General features: G+C 46.5%; 1 protein-coding gene across 2 annotated transcripts in view; it reads left to right on the top strand.

The window, feature by feature from the left end:
* The window catches only part of LOC119181372 (putative peptidoglycan muropeptide transporter SLC46), a 187,603-nt gene that overhangs the window by 92,242 nt on the left and 75,976 nt on the right, over nt 1-19,385 (top strand). For both annotated transcript variants that reach the window (XM_037432592.2, XM_037432591.2), the window contains exon 2: nt 1,175-1,414. In XM_037432592.2, the coding sequence (XP_037288489.2) occupies nt 1,175-1,414 (240 nt within the window). The remainder of the gene's footprint in view (nt 1-1,174; nt 1,415-19,385) is intronic.

Here is a 19,385-nt window from a genome sequence, read left to right as displayed (position 1 = left end):
GAATTGCGCGTAAAGTTTTCCTCCTACTGGTGAGTCCTGGAATTCAAAAGAATAGAGAAATACTTGTTCACTTGTTTCGAAGACACTGAAAATACAATGCATAGCTGAGTCGAGGCTTATGTCAAAAATTGCCAAACATTTCTATGTCCGCATTCATTATTTAGAGTCACCACGGCCTTCCCAAATTCATTAATTTGGCGAAAAGTAGTGACCTGTGGCAATTCTGCTGCAGGCACAGGTAATGAATGAGTTCATGGGCCTGCTGGGAAATTACAGTAACTTCATGCTCTGGTGTAAAATTATTCTGATTTTTAGTGCCTCGAATCACTAATTTGGCCTGAATTTGGAAGGAGTGCTCAAGTTTTTGTTCCTGATCATACACGCCTTCAGCGACGTGTTTTCAAAAATTTCCAGCTCTGCCTTCGTCATTCATATTTGTGCTTACAATCCAGAACAGCTTCAATGCCTCCTCAATATATGTTGTGCACGTTTCACCGAGAAAATGAGCTCTGCACGAGAGCGTTTGTTCCGCTTTTTTTTCCTTCAAACTCGGGCCCCCCAAGCACACCTTCGATTTCTGAGCAAAGATTTCCGAAGTAGGGAGCACGTGTTCGTGATTCTCGAACCAAGGCAAAGTGGCGAGAAACAATGATCCGTTGACGAGCTGCACCAACGCAATTCGTTCGGGATAAGGGCTCACTTTTTTAGGCAATCTTCCTTGTCGTCATCATTTTACCTCAGGATATGTGTGATTCAGGCGCTAAGCAATTAGGCTGTACTTGTCTGTGGTCAACTTGCGTGAAGGCCGCGGCATTACCTAAAGTAGCAACGTTGTCCATCGGCATGTCTGCTTCAGCGTCATTGATGTTGGTGTTTTCGGGGCATAGACCACATAAATGTCTGCTTCTTAGTATGTCTTCTGTGACTGGGGAGGGGGAAGGTTTTAGAAGGTCCAATTACCCAGCAGCTTCATCTAAGCTGGGCGGGATGCGATTTGTTTAATTACAATGCGAAGAAACTGCTGGAGAAAACCCCAGAGATAGTTGCAAATTGCTGGTCAGCAACCTTTAATCTTGTACGCCCTGTCTTGTCATTTCTTGCAGTCCTCTTTTGCGCTAGTTACAACATTTAATGAAATCGTTGTTATTTCCATGCTAAATAACTTTCTTTGCAGCCGGCAAGAGCATCTCCTTCTACTTCTCTCTTCGGCGCTTTCATTGGAGCGTCACCATGTACTCCAACATGGCGGCTGGTTTCGGGGCGCTCGACATCGTATGCTCGGGCCTCTTCATCGGGTTCTGCAGTCGTGTGCTCAAGCTGCCTGACTTGGTGATGGCCATGGCTGGCATATTCTCCATGACAGCTTTTCTCGTCATCAAGGGCCTCTCGCGTGAACCATGGATGTTTTACATGGGTAAGCGATGATGTTTATTTTTTATGCACGTTTGTGCAGTACGTTCTACTGAGAGCACAGAGGCATCTCTTGCTAGTTTACTTTCTTCAATGGTGTGCCGTTAAGAGACGCTTGAAGCAGCTGTGTTGCCATAGACAGTTAGTGCTATCGGCACTGTGCGAACAATATGCCGCAAGGCATGTAGCGTTGAAAAAGAGAAAATAACAAAAAACGCCAATTTGTTCAATTTCTTTACCGCGTTCGTTTAAAGGCGCCCTGAAACGGTGTTCTTAAATTTTGTCTGTGTTTAGGCTATGGTGGGCTACAGAATCAAGTAATCATTCGCGATGGCCCTGGTATTAAGGAAACTATTGAGAATGATATTGCCACTTTCCTTTTTAAAATTGTGTTATCGTGCTATCACACGTGTAAGTGCTGCCTTGCTCTAACACGCCCCTCAACTTAAGAACTCTAGAATAACTCGCTGCTGGGCTAGTTGGTGCATGTCCTAATTAAACGGCCACTTTTGCGTTAGCATTTATATTTGTTTTCTACTTCTGTGCGATCGTAAATTTGGCGCAAAATGGACAATTGAATTCCGACTCTAGAACCTTCGGGATAATGGTAGAACCTTCCGACGGTATTACGACGACAACGGAAACAGTTTCTTTTGGAACATACAACGCCGCTAGTGATAGTGCCGTGATATTGAATGGAACATATATAAATGCCGACGCGTGCCATCCCGGGTCAGTAGATCAACGGCCGATGCTCGTCTCACTCCCATCAGTGTCCATGTGTTGCTATAATCTCACCTGCAGTTGCCTCGCCACAAATTCGGCCAAATAAACAGTTTGATCTTCAGAATATATAGTCTGCTGTCTCCGTGAACAGCATGCCCATGTGACATCTGGTAGCAGTGCTTCCTGGCCCAAGTACCAAACTCTACCCTCCAGCTATCAGCCAAGCCCACACCGTCAAGGGGACGTTGGCGCCAAGGCTGAGTGACGAGCCAGCCACAGGCAGGAAGGACTAAAGCCAATCTACGGTCTGCTTTACGAGAACACTAAGCGCCGACAAAGCTAGATCGACTCCACTGAGAATGACCGACATTACACAGCCAGCACTGATTCTTCTCCGGCTTCCCAAGGAGCCTCCCACTTTTTGGCGGTCATCGTTTGAAGACCCAGAAAGTTGGCTGGAGATGTACAACCAAGTCGCCACCTTGAACAGCTGAGACCCAGATGAAAAACTTGTTTTACCTAGAAGATGTCAAGACGACATGGCTCAAGAACCGGGAATGCACGCGATGAGCCTAGTATCTCTTTCAGACAACGTTCCTCAGCACCTTCACGAGTGTCGTCCTGCAAGGGACGTGCCGCTACTGCCTTGGTGACACGTGTGCAATCTCCCAATAAAAACGAGTATATGTTTGTCGAAGAGATGGCCCGGCTCTTCCGTCACGCCGACATCAACATCAATCACAGACGAGAAGAAAGTGAGCTTCCTCATGAGGGCTGTCAAGCAAAAAGTCTTCGCCGAATTGATCAGGAACCCGCCGAAGACGGTCACCGAACTTGCTCCGAAAACATCTACAATTGAGAAGAGGCTCTACATGCACACGCGCTATAAAAACGCAACTTGTCGGCTACAAGCTGCGCCGACATCCAAGCGCTAGGAACCACCTACCTGCTTGAGGCGATCGGAGCGATTTTGAAAGAGGAGCTGCGAAAATCGCTAGCTGCCGCGCAGTCTCAAGTGGACTCCCTCGCGGACGTCGTAGGCCAAGACATCCAGCAATCGCTTGGCGTTCTTCAGCTTCCAGAGCCGCAAGTACAAGCCATGAGCTACGCTACACCAGCCTGTTGTCAGGTGCTCTATACCTACGCCAAGACGCCGCATCACAGCAGTTTCACCCCCGAAAACACTGCAGCCTCCACCATAGTCATACCGCTTGCCAGCCAGCCACCGATACGCGTCGAACAAGAGTGACGTTTAGCGTGCTCCCGACCACCACTCATTATGCTACCACTGCGGGAAAGATAGCCACACCTACCGGCGCAGCCAGTGCGAGAAAATGGGGCTACGCAGTTTTTACGTAAACGCACCGTGCCAACATCTAGGTGAACGACCTCTAGATATCGCCGACTACCTCGTAGGAGCGCAGTGGACACCTCGAAGACCTTACCGCTCACCGTCAACAGGCCACTACACGCCACCGCAATGCCGTCAGCACACCGGCCCTACTCGAGGCCATACCATGTTCGGAAAACTAAGGGCAGCAACCGATGGACGTGCGGTTGTTGTACGATGACCTACCAAAAATCTTTCTCCACCACTGATGGCGGCGCCGCAATGAAGTCGAAAGCCCCCGCTTGAAGATGAAAGCGGCTTCGACATCCAAACTTCACAGCCCGAAGAAGGCCCCAATACGCAACGTGGGTGCAGTGGAATGAACCGACATAGCTATGACCGACGCAGCGACTCAACCGCAACGCACGACAGCGAACTAGCGGCCTCTATGTGTAACTTCGTTACGGCAACTCCGTAACTGCTCTTGTCAACACTGGAGCTGGCTATACCGTCGTCGGTGGGCCTTTCGCGACGGCGTTGAAGAAAGTAAAGACTGCATGGCAAAGCACAGAAATTCGGACCGTTGAAAATCATCTACTAACGCCGGCGGGAGTATGCACTTCGAGAGTCACTATCAATAACCAGACATATTTAGTGAGTTTTGTAATTCTTCAATCCATCAACGTTGCTCCAGAGATGTGCTACTTGGGATGGACTTCCTAAGTCAACATGGCGCTGTCATCGAATTGAGGTTCAGATCAATAATACTAACCTCAGAAAACTCGCTGCTCATCTCCACGACGCCAAAGAATCACGTATTTAATGCGCTTGAAGACCAAGTCACCCATCCTTCTTGCTGAACCGTCATCGTTTCAATCGGCTCAAAAACACCCGCAGACATTGCAGGTGCCATTGAGGGCAAAAATCACCGATTCCTTAACCATCAAATTTGCGTTTCAAAAAGCCTCACCGAGCTGTTTCGTGGGAAAGCGAAGGTAGTTGTGACTAACTTCAACCACGAATACTGGTACCTCGTCAGGGTACGACGGTCGTCTACATGGATGAATTCGTTGACGCCAGTGATTCTTTCACCCTCTCCAACGCTTCCAAAAGTGCTTCGACAAAACGACGTACCCAACGCGATTTCTACATCATCCTGAACCTTCTGAAGTACAAGCAAGACCAGCTCTTCAGCAATTCAAGGACTGCTTCTCGTCATCGACAAGAATTCGACAGACCTGAGTCGCGAAGCATCGAATCATAACAGAAGAAAGTGACTGACCAATCCGTCAGAGCCCGTATCAAGTTTCAACGTGAGGATGCGATGCTGTTAAGAAACAAGTCGACGACATGCTACGCGACGACTTAATCCCGCCGACAAAGAGTGCCTGGACATCTCCCGTTCTGTTGGTCAAGAAGAACGGAACCCTATGTTTCTGTGTCCACAGTCGTCGCCTAAACTAAGAAGAAGGACGTATATTTCCACCCACGGTTAGACGATGCCCTATATTGACTCCACAAAGCTGAGTACTTTTTGTCGATGGACCTCACGACAGGCTACTGGCAAGTCAAGGTTGACTAGAGAGGCGGAGAAAACACAGCTTTTATAACACCAGATGGCCAGTTTGACTCCAAAGTCACGCCTTTTGGTCTCTGCTCGCCCTCCGCTACCTTCCAACGCGTTATAAACACAGTACGCGCTGGCTTGAAGTGGCTGACTTGCCTCGTCACAGAGTAGTTACCTTGAAAATGGTCGAGGTCTTGCCTGTAGCAGTGCATCAACGCAGCGCAAAAAAAAGCTAACACTGTTTGAAGAGGCCCGCAACAATGAGCAGTTGCCTTCTTGAAAATCGGGCTCGCTGGACAGGATATTCAACTTTCAAGGGATACTAAAGTCCAACAACAAGTTACGTCAGAGTGAAAACTCAATGTATGACAACATCTAAAACGAAAATAATATCAGCAGCAATGCCCTACCTACCGAGATAGAATGCTTGTCTAGAATAGAAGAATTAGAATTTTGACGTACGAGACGGCAAGGCATAGATGGTACCGACCATGCGTTTGAACTCTTCAATGCAACAAGCGTTGCATTGAAGACGGCTTTTAGACAGCTTCTATTCGTTGCTCCTCTATTTTTAAATGGAGAACAAAGGTCGATCGGTCGGTCGGTTGGTCGGTCGGATGTGCCCTTTAGATCGGGGGGACGCTCACCCCACCTAGCCATAAAGTTAAGTACTAACACTATGTGTTAAAGGATATAACTGCACTCGTGACTTGATTGTAGCCACCAATCAGTTAGCCCCCTCATGGTTGTGTCTACCCGTTTAAAGTATATTTGGCCTTCACTGTTCCTAAACCACAGTGCTTTGAAAAATTCCACGTCATTATCTAGGACTATAGGATGGCGCCCTTTACAGAACATTATAAGATGTCCAGCTGTTTCCTCCTCCTTTCCACACGCACTATATTACGTGTATTTGCCTTCATATTTCGCTCGGTACGTCTCGGTCCGCAATACTCCCGTTCTGGTCTCAAACAGCAGAGAATTATCCCCAGCATTATCGTAGATCTTTCTTTTGCATTTTCTTGCTTGAAAGTTTTGTAGGTCTCATGTGATGATTTCGTAAGCATTCAAATTTTCTTATCTCTCTTCTCTTTCTTTCCTTAAGTTTCATCTTAACCTATGTTTTCTTTTGGCTTGGTATTCTGCAGTTTTATAAATAATTCCTTGATAATTTTCGAGTTTGCTTATTCCATTTTGTATCTGAAAAATAGTACCTGAAAAGCAAGTAGCGGTAAAGTTTCCTAGGCCAACGCTCCTCTCCAATTTTTTCAATCCCTCCTAAAGTTCTACCTTGCTGCTAGCTTCCCTACCCTCGAACGATGTCCATCCCATGTCACCTTGTGCCCGTTGATTTGGGGTATTCTCGTGTACTCTTCAAGCAAGTCACGTTTTTTTTCAGTTTGAAATCTTGCTTGAAGCTTTGATCTTATGAACAATACCACATTGTCGAGTGCTAAACCTGGGACCCTGACCTCTTTTGAAATCCCTCTCACAATGTCATACACATTGAAGTTCCACAGTGCCCTATTTTTCATTACAGCTGCATTCTTCTTACGCTTAGACATTACGCATATTTCGTGTTCCCTTAGATACTCAGCCCTGTTATTTATCCAAACGCCAAATATTTGTATTTGTCCACTATCTCTAACGTGGCTTCCTGTATCTTATGCTTACTGCCTTCCTTATCATTAAAAACCACAATTGCCGATTTTTTCTTACTGAACTTCAAATTTAACTTGTATCCCTCATTAGGGCAGATCTATATCAATGCCTTCAGATCTTCCTTGTTGTCGTCTAATAATACTATATCAACTGCATGCATCAGTGCTGTCAATAACTGTTGAACGTGTTTTCTTTGCTTGGAAAGAGAGAGGCTGAAGCCGAGTCGACTCCTCTCTATTCAGCGTGTAGTTGTAGATAGAGCATAAGTAACAAAGGGGACAAGGGAAATCCCATGTCGAAACCTGTTCTTCCTGTTTTATGACTACCTTGTTAGTTTTAAAGATATCCTTTAAAAGAGTAGTTATTCCATTTTCCACATCTAGTGCGCCCACTGTTCACCACAAATCTCCCTAAATCACACTGTCATAAGCTTCCTTGATATCTACAAACGCCAGTCACAGGAGCCCGTTTGTGTTTTCCGCTATTTTAATACAATGGATTGATGAGAACAGATTATCTTCCGAACTTCTTGGTTTATGGAAACCACTTTGTAGTTTTCCCAGCACACTCCTCATTCTTCACCCATGTCTGTAGTCTTAAAATAAAGCTAGTCCACATCAAGAAGCAGCTTCATTTCAAGCTTTTTTTTTTTTGTACTGCACCGAAAGTAGTGCATGCACGGTTGCTTGAAATGAAAATGAGCTGGTGGCGTCATCTAGTGGAGCCTAGTTTAACAAAAACACCTATGCCATCTCACAGCCAATGGCAGGAAATATTCAATCCCGTTCGTGCTACTGTGACTCCCACATCTCTCGTAATGTTGCCACTAGTGTGGGCGACCGTGCAGTACAGCTAGGCAACGTTGTGCGCGGCAACGGGGACTTGATACGTTCCACTTCTTATGGCGGGTAATTTGATTTGCGCTACCTTGACGGGGACGACTAAAACGTGAGTACATATATTTCAAAAGAAGCCCTTCCAGGGCACAGAAGTAACACTATGAGGTTTCTGGACTGCAATTTCAACTATTAGCATCGACATAATAGTTGCCTTTAGAGTATCCTGAAGTCAATCCGATCCCGTTGATCAAAGAAACTTCGAGCTTGCGCGTACAGCGTGACTATTTCCGCTATTTTGCCAGTGAAATCATTTATTCCGATGAAAATGAGGCAGTCCGCGGCCAGCACCCTTTCACCTCCTACAAAGCAACGCGATCAGCTACCACAATCAAGAAACTTCAGCACAGCGTCAAGCGGAAATGCTGCGTTTACCTTGGTAAAGGGCGCATGACAAGGGCAATTCAAGAATTGACGATTTTCGGCAAAAAACGAAGGTAGATGGCCGAATATTCTCGTAAACTTCTGAAAACTGGACTGTGAAAGATTATTTCAGTCCGAAATAAGCCATAGAAGTCATCCATAGTAAACTCGGCCCACCGCCGGTGACCATCATTTTGCCACGGCGTACATGATGTCTCAAGCTTTTAGGAGAAGGTCCGTCGTCTGCTACCAAACAGCACCTACCGCACGCGGCCAATGCGTTCACCTTGTTGCTTCTCATGTGGTCCACGTGCGTCGCTGGCGGCGAGTGTTACCTGTAATATCGCCATGTCGTTGTCCCCATCATCACGTAACAATAGGGGAAGCACATGATTTGATTAATAGGTGGGGTTTAACGTCCTGAAACCACCATATGATTATGAGAGACACTGTAGTGAAGGGCTCCGAAAATTTTGACCACCTGGGGTTCCTTAGCGTGCACCTAAATCTGAGAACACGGGCCTACAATATTTCCGCCTCCTTTGGAAATGCAGCCGCCGCAGCCGGGATTCGATCCCGCGACGTACGGGTCAGCAGCCGAGTACCTTAGCCACTAGACCACTGCTGCGGGTCGATAGGGGAAGCACGTGGTTGATAGAGCAGCAGAAGTGGTAGCGACGTCGTGTACGCTGCGCATTTTGACTTCTACCGCATCTCAACCAGCTCAAGCGATTAATAAAGCGTCTAATATAGGGTCAACCTAAATACCAACGACCTCGGTAATGCGAGGAACTTTACAGACAGCCTTGCGAAGTAATAATTAGCTTCACTTTAAGCGTGCCAGGTTGACAAGTAAGCTTGGGATACGGGGTCTCTCGACGCTGTATTCGCGAGCAAGTGTTACTTTGCACAGTGGAATTGGTAAAGCGAGCAGATTTTTATTTGGTAGCATACGTGGATGTACTATTTTCGGTGTGGAGCAAAATAAATAAGTGGCTGGATCATATCTCGCCGTTGAGACCTTCCCCCTCCCCCGCCGCAGTGGCCTAGTGGCTTAGGTTCTCGGTTGCTGACGCGCAGTTCGCGGGATTGAATTCCGGCTGCGGAGGTTGCATTTCCGAAGGAGGTGAAAACGCTGAGGTGCGTGTGCTAAGATTTGGGTGCACGCTAAAAAACTCCAGGTGGCAGAAATTTCCGGAGCCCTCCGCTACGGCGTCTCTCTCATACATATGGTGGTTTTGGGACGTTAAACTTCGTATATATATCATCATTAATCTGTTGGGATTTTCGTTTTTCTATTTGTGTTTGTGTGTGGCATATGTAAACATCAGCCGGACCAAACAGCATGTCAGTGCGGTGCTAGGTTTCTCACCATATACATTTGGGCCAAAGCTTTGCTTGAACTGTCTCAATACCGTTCGGTTCCGGTGAAAAGTGAACAAGTGTGACGCTTAACCACGGCACTGCCTGCGAGGAGTTTCAATAAATATTTATTCAAAGTGGCGAACAAACAGCATACACTTTGCGCATCCACTACAGTACACTTTCGGACCTCGATCAGATTGACAAAAATAGTTTGCTGCAAATGCCAGCCCTACATGAGGGACTTGGAGGCATTGTTTCAATCGCTGGAAGCCATTTATTTGCAGTAGTAATATAGACAACGCAGATAACGTAACGTCTTGTAACGTCACCTTTTGCCACTAGCAACATGACAATATAGTAGAGTTGCACGTTCAAAAAAAAAACGCCAGGCCTGCGGGGAAGGCGCAGCATAGTCACAACAAAAGCTAGAAGAGTGGCCTTTTAGAGCCTTTCCAAAACACTCATTGGGCAACTACTGCAAGCACACTATCCTAATATCCACTAGGGCATTAGTAAAAAAATTTGGGCAGTTGTAGACCGGCATTCGCTATGCTATTTTTCGTCATTCTTTAGAGAAGCGTGGTATCCACTAACCACTTGCAAGAAATTTTGTGCTAACTATTCATGCCGTGGCTGACGACGATAAGTAATTATGGCTGAAGTGGATATGCGTCACAGTTAATAGGGTAACAAGAACAAGCTTTTGTAATGGACTGGAGCGCTGGATGGCCCACTCGTGACGCTATTGGGTGTTCTTCGCTGTTTTACAACGCTTTATAGGTCGAATTAACGCGATTGCTTATCCAACATCAAGCCTGCCTAAGGCAAGTTTTCCAACAAGCACCGGAAGGTAATTGCCAAACTACTTAGGGATGATAAGATTTTCAGTTGTATCAATAAAGAAAAACACAAACTTAACACCCTCGCATTTAGTAACTGCTCAGGAATTTGGAAATCCTTTAATTCTATTGTGAAAATATGCACCAAGGAAAGATGAAAAAAAAAGGTAGCGAAACGGCCACGAACGCATCCTGTGCGTCACATGTGGTCATGTTGTTACATGACGCGCATCTCATGATTATTGTGTTTGCGCCAGTCACATACCTTCATCATCCATTCACGTCCCGTAATACCAAATGTCGTATATGTGTAACTAGCAAGACGGCTGCGAACGCATCATGAGCGTGTCATGTAGTCATGCTCTAACATGACACAGATCTCATGACTATCATGTTTGCACTACTAATATACATTCGTCATGCATTCAGATCCTGTAACACCAGATTTATTATATATGATAGTCTTCTTTGTCGCAAAAGCGCGCTTCCCAAAGAGCCTATTCTCGGGAGACGATAATCCCGGCGTAAGGACGACAGTTCATGGTAAGAAGACGGCAGTCGGTCACCGTTTTTAACAACCAGCAAGACGTTCCCGGCGAGTGGATTGCCGACAGACGACGTGAGGACATTTTATATGCACCCATTCATCATGATTATAGTCCACCGGATGGCTGTTATGCAGGACAGCGTAGTCATCTCGCAGTAATGGCAGGGGGCCCGCAGCCGAACGGCGCCACCATTGTGTGCGTTCGCAAAGTTCGCGAAACGTCTTGTGTAGACCGGTCCTTTCATCTCTCTCCCTTCGACCAAGAGATCGAGTGCTTGAATAAGTGAGCGAGAAAAGAGGACGACAACAAATGTGTTCGAGTCAATCCAATAAACAGAGTAAATTGTTTTAGTTGGCCGTGAGGAGAATTGGGAGGGGAAACGGAGGGGTTACAACCTGGCTCCCGAATCCTTGCGGTCGTTCTAGTCGCAGCAAGGAGTGCTCTGCACTATCGGTTCTGCCGAGGCAATAGGCGACAGTTCCAACGGTGAAGAGCCTTGTAAATATGTACATAAGTTCCTGTACATTAAGTCGTGTTGTTGCAATGTATCGAAAGGTGCAGGTCTCCATCCTAAACAAGCAGCAGCAGCCATGACAAGAAAGACCAGACACCGTGCAACCAACTTTCCACTCCCTTCTTTCTACAGCAACAGCCGCTACACAGCTTAGAGAGCTCTGCTCAAGGAAACAGAGGAAGTAGGCAGAAGACTGAGTTTTACTCAACCTTCTGCCTACTTCCTCTGTTTCCTACTCTGCACACCAAGAACGCTCTGCACACCAAGGAGTTTGTCGTGTTGCGGAAAACACACAGGACCAAAAGCCAATACATCGGCTGTTCCGACGAAGAAGCAAGCCACTGAGCTGAGAAGGCTGCGGTGCGGCAGTCATCGACCCGAAAAAGTCAGCGGTACGGCAGCTGTCATCCCGATTCATCGGTCCGGCGACAAACCAGGCGACACCGGGCCATGTCGAGCGTCTGACGGCGGGCAAGGCAAGAGAGCAGCAACTTTACAAGTGCTGAGTCCTCTGGTGTTCTTTCATCTCAGGGGTGCCGCTGCCTTTCTTGAGTTTTGTAGGGGTGTGCGAATATGAAATTTTTCGAATAGGAATCAAATACGAATATTCATGTTCGAACATCGAATCGAATATCGAATATGAAAGGACAAATGCCTCTACAGTAACAATAATTTAAGATGTATTCATCTAAAAAATACACAACAACCTGTCGGTTAACACAACATGCTTTGTTATTTAGAACACAATGCAAGTAATGACTAGCTGTTATCATGAAACATAATGACTACATGCTATCATGGAGGAATATGAGTTGCTCCACATGATCAGGCAGGAGGCGCTCCCTCCGAACAGAGACAACCTCCCCTGCCACCGAAAAGGCACGCTCGCTTGGAACTGAAGTGGCTGGTATGGGCAAGTACTTGGGGCAAAACTTTGCCAGTCTGGGGTATCTGAAGGTGCCCACAGTCCGCCACCAGTCACATAGGTCACTGTCTTTCTTCAGTAGGGCTTCTTCAGAATACGTTTTAATTTTCCATTCTGAAGTAGACAGTGGTCTACTTGCTACTTGACTATTTGCAAGATTATCAAATGCACTCCAAACATCAGAGGATGGCTGCACACACTGTTGTGGCTCCTGCACTTTTGCTGCTGGCGGCACGACTTCCACAGCAGGGCATAGAACAACATCCTGAAGCACCAGATCTTTCAGCCACACCAACTTTTGTTTGTTGTTTCTGAATACCGTTGACTTGAAGCGTGGGTCCAAAAACATAGCCAAGCATGCTTCTTTGTCCTCGGTACATAAGGAGAATCTGGTATTGAGAGACCTTGCAGTTCCTTATGAAAGCCTGTTGTGCCGCTAAAGTTGCTGAGGCAACTTAGCATACCAAAAATAATTGGTATCTGAGTGGAAAGAGATGGGTATTTGTCTGCGCTGGTTATCACAGTTGCATCATATAAGGGCTTCAGTGCGTCCAGATATTCAAGAGCCTCTTTCCATTTTGCTGAGCAGAGACCATCAATGCTGCTACTTGATGTTGCCAGCTCAACAGAGACAGCCTCCTTCAATCAAGTCCAAGAGGCGGGACAGCGTTAGATATTGGCTGTTCCACCTTGTATCTACATCTTGCACCAGACGAAGTGAATCCTTGCCCATCTTCTTCTGGTACTCATCTAATCTATTTTGCGCAGACGAGCTGTGCTTACAGTGGCCCACGATGTGCCTCGCTTTCTTGCACAGACGGTCAATTGACGGTGTGTTGGAGATTGCATCGTGAATTGCTAGCAGCAGGTTGTGGGCGAAACACGCACGCTCAGTTCACGGGAGCCTTCTGACCACGGCACGGATGATGCGTCCGTTATCTGTGACGATGTATTTGTGGCAGCCATCCGGTATTTCCCATTCCGCGCACATCTGGACAAGCATTTGCACAATGTTTTCGGCGGAGTGGCTAACAACCATGTGGCGAGTGTTAAGCATGAACCGCTTCATCCTAAAACTTGGAGTGAGAAGGTGGCAAGTGAAGCTCACATAACTCTCGTTGGCGCGTGATGTCCACATGTCGCTAGTAAAGGTGACTGCAGATGTTCCCCCCTTCAAAAACGTTGCTGAGCTCATCCTTCACTTTCTTCCGTGTGTCATCAAACAAGCGCAAAACAAGGGTACGTGAAAGCGTGGTGCGCGACGGTAGGCGATAGTTAGGCACAGCCTCTGCCATGAGTTCCTTAAATCCACGGTCTTCAACAAAACTATATGGTTGCAAATCAAGCGCTACCATGGCAGCCACCTTGGCATTGAGTGCTTGAGTTTTCTTTTCCGACAAAGGGTCAGTACGATGCACAAAATCAAATATCATTGTCTGGTCTTTTTCTGGCGCACCTGTTGCAGTCATTCGGTACTCCTTCATCGCTGTTGGGTGCTGTTTTAGGTGGTTAACAAGAGGACTAGTCGTACCCGTCGGCGTTTTAGGTGTTGCGCCGCATGCCTTGCACTGCGCTAACGAAGACGATGTCTTCACAAAGTGCTTCCAGATAGCGCTTCTTTCCCTTCGTTTCGGCGCCGTGTCTTGATTGTTTCTCCGTTTCGCAAGCGAGTCGTCATAACCTCCGCTATCTGCCATGGCACTTATTAACGACGCGAGTCCATCACAGTTTACAAAGGCTCGCGTCAAAACCGCACCATGTGCACCGCACACAAGCTAGCAGAACTGATCGTAGCGGCTGACAGCACTAGCCAACGCCACTGACCCTACTAACGTAGCAATGTGCACTACATGGCGCACTACTACTACTCATGCGCTCTGGTGGCCAGCACGAAAAATATTTATATGCATATACAGATATATAAAACTGAAAGGTTGGCGCATGATTACCGTTTCATATATTCAATATGTTTAGAATGCAGTCTAAGTTATTTAACGCATACTTGCCGGGAATACGACATAACTTATCAATAAAATCTTGAGTTGGGACTAACCGCTTTCGATTATGTTGTATAACTGTGCGACTGCTCACGTGCGGAACTTCCTCGAAAAAGGAAATAAATGCGACGTCATGGTACAAATTACCACTAGAACTATTTTTGTCACTTATTATGTTTTCTAATCGAAACGTTTGCCGACGGTGACGAAGTTTCTTCTTTAGCACGCGCGTGCACAGTAGTGCGTCATCAAGCGATGTTTTGATGAGACAACGCGGCAACGGTTAAGCTTCGTTCCTGCACACGAGGTCCCGCATAGTGAACGTGTGGTAGTGCAGCACGTTACGGCGGCATACGAAAAGCATGAAATACGTTTACACAAACGTCAACTTTGCTGCTGATTGCAGAACGTCGCTGGCCGACATAGTGCCTCAGTGCACTTCTAACGCTTATCGCCCCTCTGGGCAACGTTTTAATATCTCTGAACCCAGCGGAAATATTAAAGAATAGTTATTTTCCGCATGATAATCCAATCAAATATTCGATATTGTCGAATTTTCGAAGTGATTCGAATATTCGAACTTTTCGAATACACTTTTTTTGAATCGAATACCAATAGTGCGAATTTAATATTTGACAAATATTCGAAACTTTCGAATATTCGCACAACCCTACAACCATTATTCACTTTTAGGACTAACGGCACCGGGTCTAACAGTTAGTCCCCACAGATAAGCTCAAGGGACTAACACTTAGTCCTCACACTTACGCTTTAGTGAGTAACCGTTAGTCTTGCAATTCGTCTCAAAGGACTAACAGTTAGTCCTCATGTCTGCTCCTTATACGGCAAACTGTTAATCTTCACATTCACACCTTACCGGGCAACCGTTTGTCCTCACAGTTACACCTTGCCGGACGAATGGTTGATACACTCAAATATTCCAATCGGATGAACTTTTTGTCCCCAGTTAAAACATTGTTTTTTGTTTATTTTCAGCCAGGCCTAATACTTTTTTCGCCTGTTTTTCTGCGCAGTGAGCAACAAATTGCGCAGAAAAGAACTTGCGAAAAAGTAGTAAGCCACCTATGTGTAACTGCTTTCGCAGTCACGGCAACAACGAATGACAAAAGTGAGACATCGAAATCTTTTATTTTTTTTACATACACATGAAGTTTCTCCATTCTTTTAAGTGAATTCTTGGTGAAGCGTACAAGCCCAGTCTCGTTGTCAAATCTTGTTCACTTCTTTGGGAGCTCCTCCGACGGAAGCGACAGATGACAGGCATTGCAGACGCCAGCGCATGTAGCCTTCAGCCTGTTGTGTTCCCACGGCTGCACGTACAATAATATAGTAAGAATAGTTAGACACACGTGACAGAAGATAGAGATTCACGCATATGACAAGTACGTGCACGTTAATATATAAACAAGCGTTAAAATATGACACACAAATCACTTTACCTTCACATCTCGCACAGTCCTTCGAAAGCTGCTCTGACGAAATAGATGGATGACAGGCATCGCAGACGCCAGCGCACAGAGTCTTCAGCACGCTGTGTGCCCACGGCTGCACAATAAGTATGTAAAATAGTGAGTCACACGTGACAGAGGATGAATACAAATGCATATGAGAAATACGTGCAAGGTGAAATGAAAACATACGTGAGATATGACATGCTAATATTTTCACCGTGCTGTCACACGTCGTCAAAGACTCATTTCGATCCCCGTAGCGCAACAGCTTAGAAGCGGCAGCTGCCGCCACAACTCCGCGAACCTCCGCCCCGCTATCAAGTCGGCGCCTTCTAAGCGAGCGACGTCATTCAGCTCGAGCAAGCGAACGCGAGACTAAACATGGCGTTGCACGCGGAGTGTCTGCCGCCAGCGAACTTCGAACAGGAGAGCGAGCGTATGCTTGGCCGCCGCCACGAACAGGACCGAGCAGGTTTGGAGCTAGTGCCGAAGAAATCGACGGTAATGCGGCCCTTTTTCACAAACTAAAGCGAGTGCAGCGCGCAAACGCCAGTCCGCCGCTGCGGCCAACGGACTGCGCCGAGCTGCTTGCGACCGACTGACGGGGAAGCCAACTCTAATGGCGACCAATTTTCAGTAAGTTCCGACGCGAGCGAAAGCCCCTCCAGCCCGTGCTGGTGCACTTACAGCGCGTGACATACTACAACGAATTTCTGTACGAGAACCCGCGACGTGTTTTCGGCGACTCCCAACACAGCGACGAGGTTTCAGCCCGATATCGTCAGACCGGAGCTCATCGCAGCGGCGAAGACAGGCGAGCACTCGATGAGCGAGCGTACGGGAGGCTGACGGCAATGGCGGCCAATTTCCAGGCGTTCGCAAAGCACAGGCGAACTGCAGACGCCGAAGCTGACCTTCGCGATGCATTTCGTGCGTGCGATATACAACACGACCGAGCCCGTTGCCGGCAAGTACGATCCGTGTCGCACACGCGACGAGTAGAATAAAGAATGATAACCTACTTGCCTTAGCACCCAGCCCTGTTTTCTGCCCTGTGTCGAACTGAAGTATATATCCGATAGGCCTTGTAAAGGAAAACTACTGATCGGCGAAGAAACTAGACCGAACGCCGTTTCTTGTTTGTTTGTTTGTTTGTTTGTTTGTTTGTTTGTTTGTTTGTTTGTTTCCTCTAATCCATGGCTCGTACCCACTCTGGGGGATTGGCCAAGAGAACGTGTAGTCTCATATGGACGATAAGTGCATTATTGCTTACAACAAAAAAAGAAGGGGTGGAAGGAGTTGTATAGTGAAGAGAGTATGTTAAAAAAAAGAAAGAAACCAAGGATTTAGATAGTGAGAAAAAAGAATCCACAACAAAGTAAACACTAATAGCTACAACTAAATTTTGGGAGCCGACCAGACAGCTGGTTTTGCCAAACCCGATTAATTTGGTATGTCACGGATTTATCCAGAATTGAAAATAACTTTTCGACCCGGGTTTTTTTTGTATCTGTGAACGTGGGCTTTATGTTGAAAAACGTTTAGAGTCTTGAATAAAAATACAAACCGCATCGAATGCATCTCTGTGGCAATTTCCCAAAACAGAGGCCCCAAAACTTAGAACATTTTCTGTGGTTAAATTTAAACCTAGCTTCGCAAATAGAATATCTAAAAGTCGCTTCCTAAGTAATGCATACTTACGACATGAGCCGAAATAATGTTCAATAGTTCCTGATTCTTCGCAGAACGGACAAAGGGGGGAAAGTGTCAGACCAGCTCTGTGTAAATAAAAAATTTAATGGGGGACATGGCACCGGAATCTGGAGATTATAATTTCAAGCTTTTTTGAGGGACTCCACTGGGCTTTGCATAAAACTTTGAGGTGCCGTTTTTTGTTTTGAACTTCTTCTTCTTTTTCTTTTGCAGTACTAGTCTGCACACATCTATTCCTTTTCTTTTCCAACATACTCCCGCCCCCAAGTAGCGTCGCACAATATCAGTCTGTACAATTTCTGTACTGGTTTTTTGAAAATCGTCCCGTTTTGAGCTTTCACTCGACAAGCTCGTATTATTCCATCTTGTCCAGGGTAAACATCTGTGATACGCCCAAGGGGCCAAACTCCTCTGGAAATACCAGACTCTTCGATTATCACCACGTCATTTACTCGGAGACAGTGCCTGGGATGAGCTGGGTATAGGTGAAGTACCCGTAGTTCTAATAAATACTCTTTTTTGCATCGCATCCACATATGGTCCATCATCTTCTGTTGGTATCTCAACTTTTTGCTGATGTCTCTTCGACCAGCTTGAGCACTGATGGCATCGTAGTCATTGTTGCTCTGATGCGGAGGCGCTAACAATGAGCGTCCAACAAGAAAATGCGCTGAACATATCGGAGAGGGCTCTTTGGCGTCCGTATACGTGTAAGTCAGCGGTTTTGAATGAACAACCGTTTTTACCTCTAGTAGCATCGTTTCAGCTTGTTCGCTGCTGAGCTTGCTTTTTCCCATCACCTTGCGCAACGATGACTTGACAGTCCGAAGAAGCCTCTCCCACTAACCGCCCCACCAAGGTGCACCTGGCACGATAAACTTCCACTCTATGCGGTAGTTCAGCAGAAAAGATGCGAATGGAGAGCTCTTCATGACACTCCAGATGTTCCTGAGGTCCCGTGACGCTCTCTTGAAGGCGAGAGCGTTATGAGTACATTGTTGCGGGTACCGTCCCTTAACGACTGCTTGGATAAAGGAGTGAATCTCAATCCAGAATTGCTGCAAGTCCTTCTTCGCTTTCGGTGGTACCCTGTCGTCATCAATTCCGACACCGAAAAGGCATTCTTACAAATTGAGATACAGGAGACTGACCGAGATGCATTCCAGTTTTTCTGGTTTGACTCTATTTCCGTAAGCCAATACCGTAAGCTCGTCGAATGGCGCATGACACGGGTACCGTTTGGATCAACGTCAAGCCCTTTCTTGCTCATGGCAACTATTCACTACCACTTAGATAACGCATGTGGAGACAAACAGCTCGCTTCTACATTAAAGAAGGCATTTTATGTCGACGATTTATTGGTGGGTGCGGAGACATTCCATGAAGGTCGGCGCATCTATGAGCAGTCGAAACCAATTATGAAAGATGCTGGCATGAGGCTCAGAAAGTGGAAGACCAATAACCATCAGCTGCAGAACATTTTTGACAACCAGGAGGAGCAAGTAGAAGGAGCATCCGGAGAAGCAGCTGCGGTCTTGGGAATACAATGGGATATAGGAAATGATTATTTCAAATTTTCTTCGTGGCCCAGTATTTAGTGGCTGGCCAGCTCTACATGAAACGCACCCTACTGAAGGTTGCTTCTCGAATTTATGACCCGCTTGGCATTCTATCGCCATTCACCATCACTGCGATTTTTTGTTTTAACGCCTTTGGATTTTAGGCCATTCCTGGGATAAAGAATTGCCCGCGGAGATCAAGACGCAGTGGGCAGCCTGGTGGTCCGATGTAATACAGCTCGGCCACATAAGGATTCCGCGTTGCGCGAGAGACAGACTGCATGGATCACTTAAAAGGCTGAACTGCATATATTCGTCGACGCCAGCCTGAAGGCTTATGGAGCATGTGCCTATTTGAGAGCATTTGATGAAGGTGGAAACTCCGCTACCTCTCTCATACTAGCGAAGTCAAGAATGGCACCTATTAAGACATTAACGCTTCCAAAGCTCGAGCTTATGACCGCGGTAGTGGGAGCCAGATTGCTAAAATACATTTGCT

This window comes from Rhipicephalus microplus, unplaced genomic scaffold (assembly GCF_043290135.1).
Source record: "Rhipicephalus microplus isolate Deutch F79 unplaced genomic scaffold, USDA_Rmic scaffold_14, whole genome shotgun sequence".
In the NCBI taxonomy this organism is placed as follows: Eukaryota; Metazoa; Arthropoda; class Arachnida; order Ixodida; family Ixodidae; genus Rhipicephalus; species Rhipicephalus microplus.
Note: the sequence above shows the minus strand (reverse complement) of the source record. Positions and strands in the feature narration are given on the sequence as shown.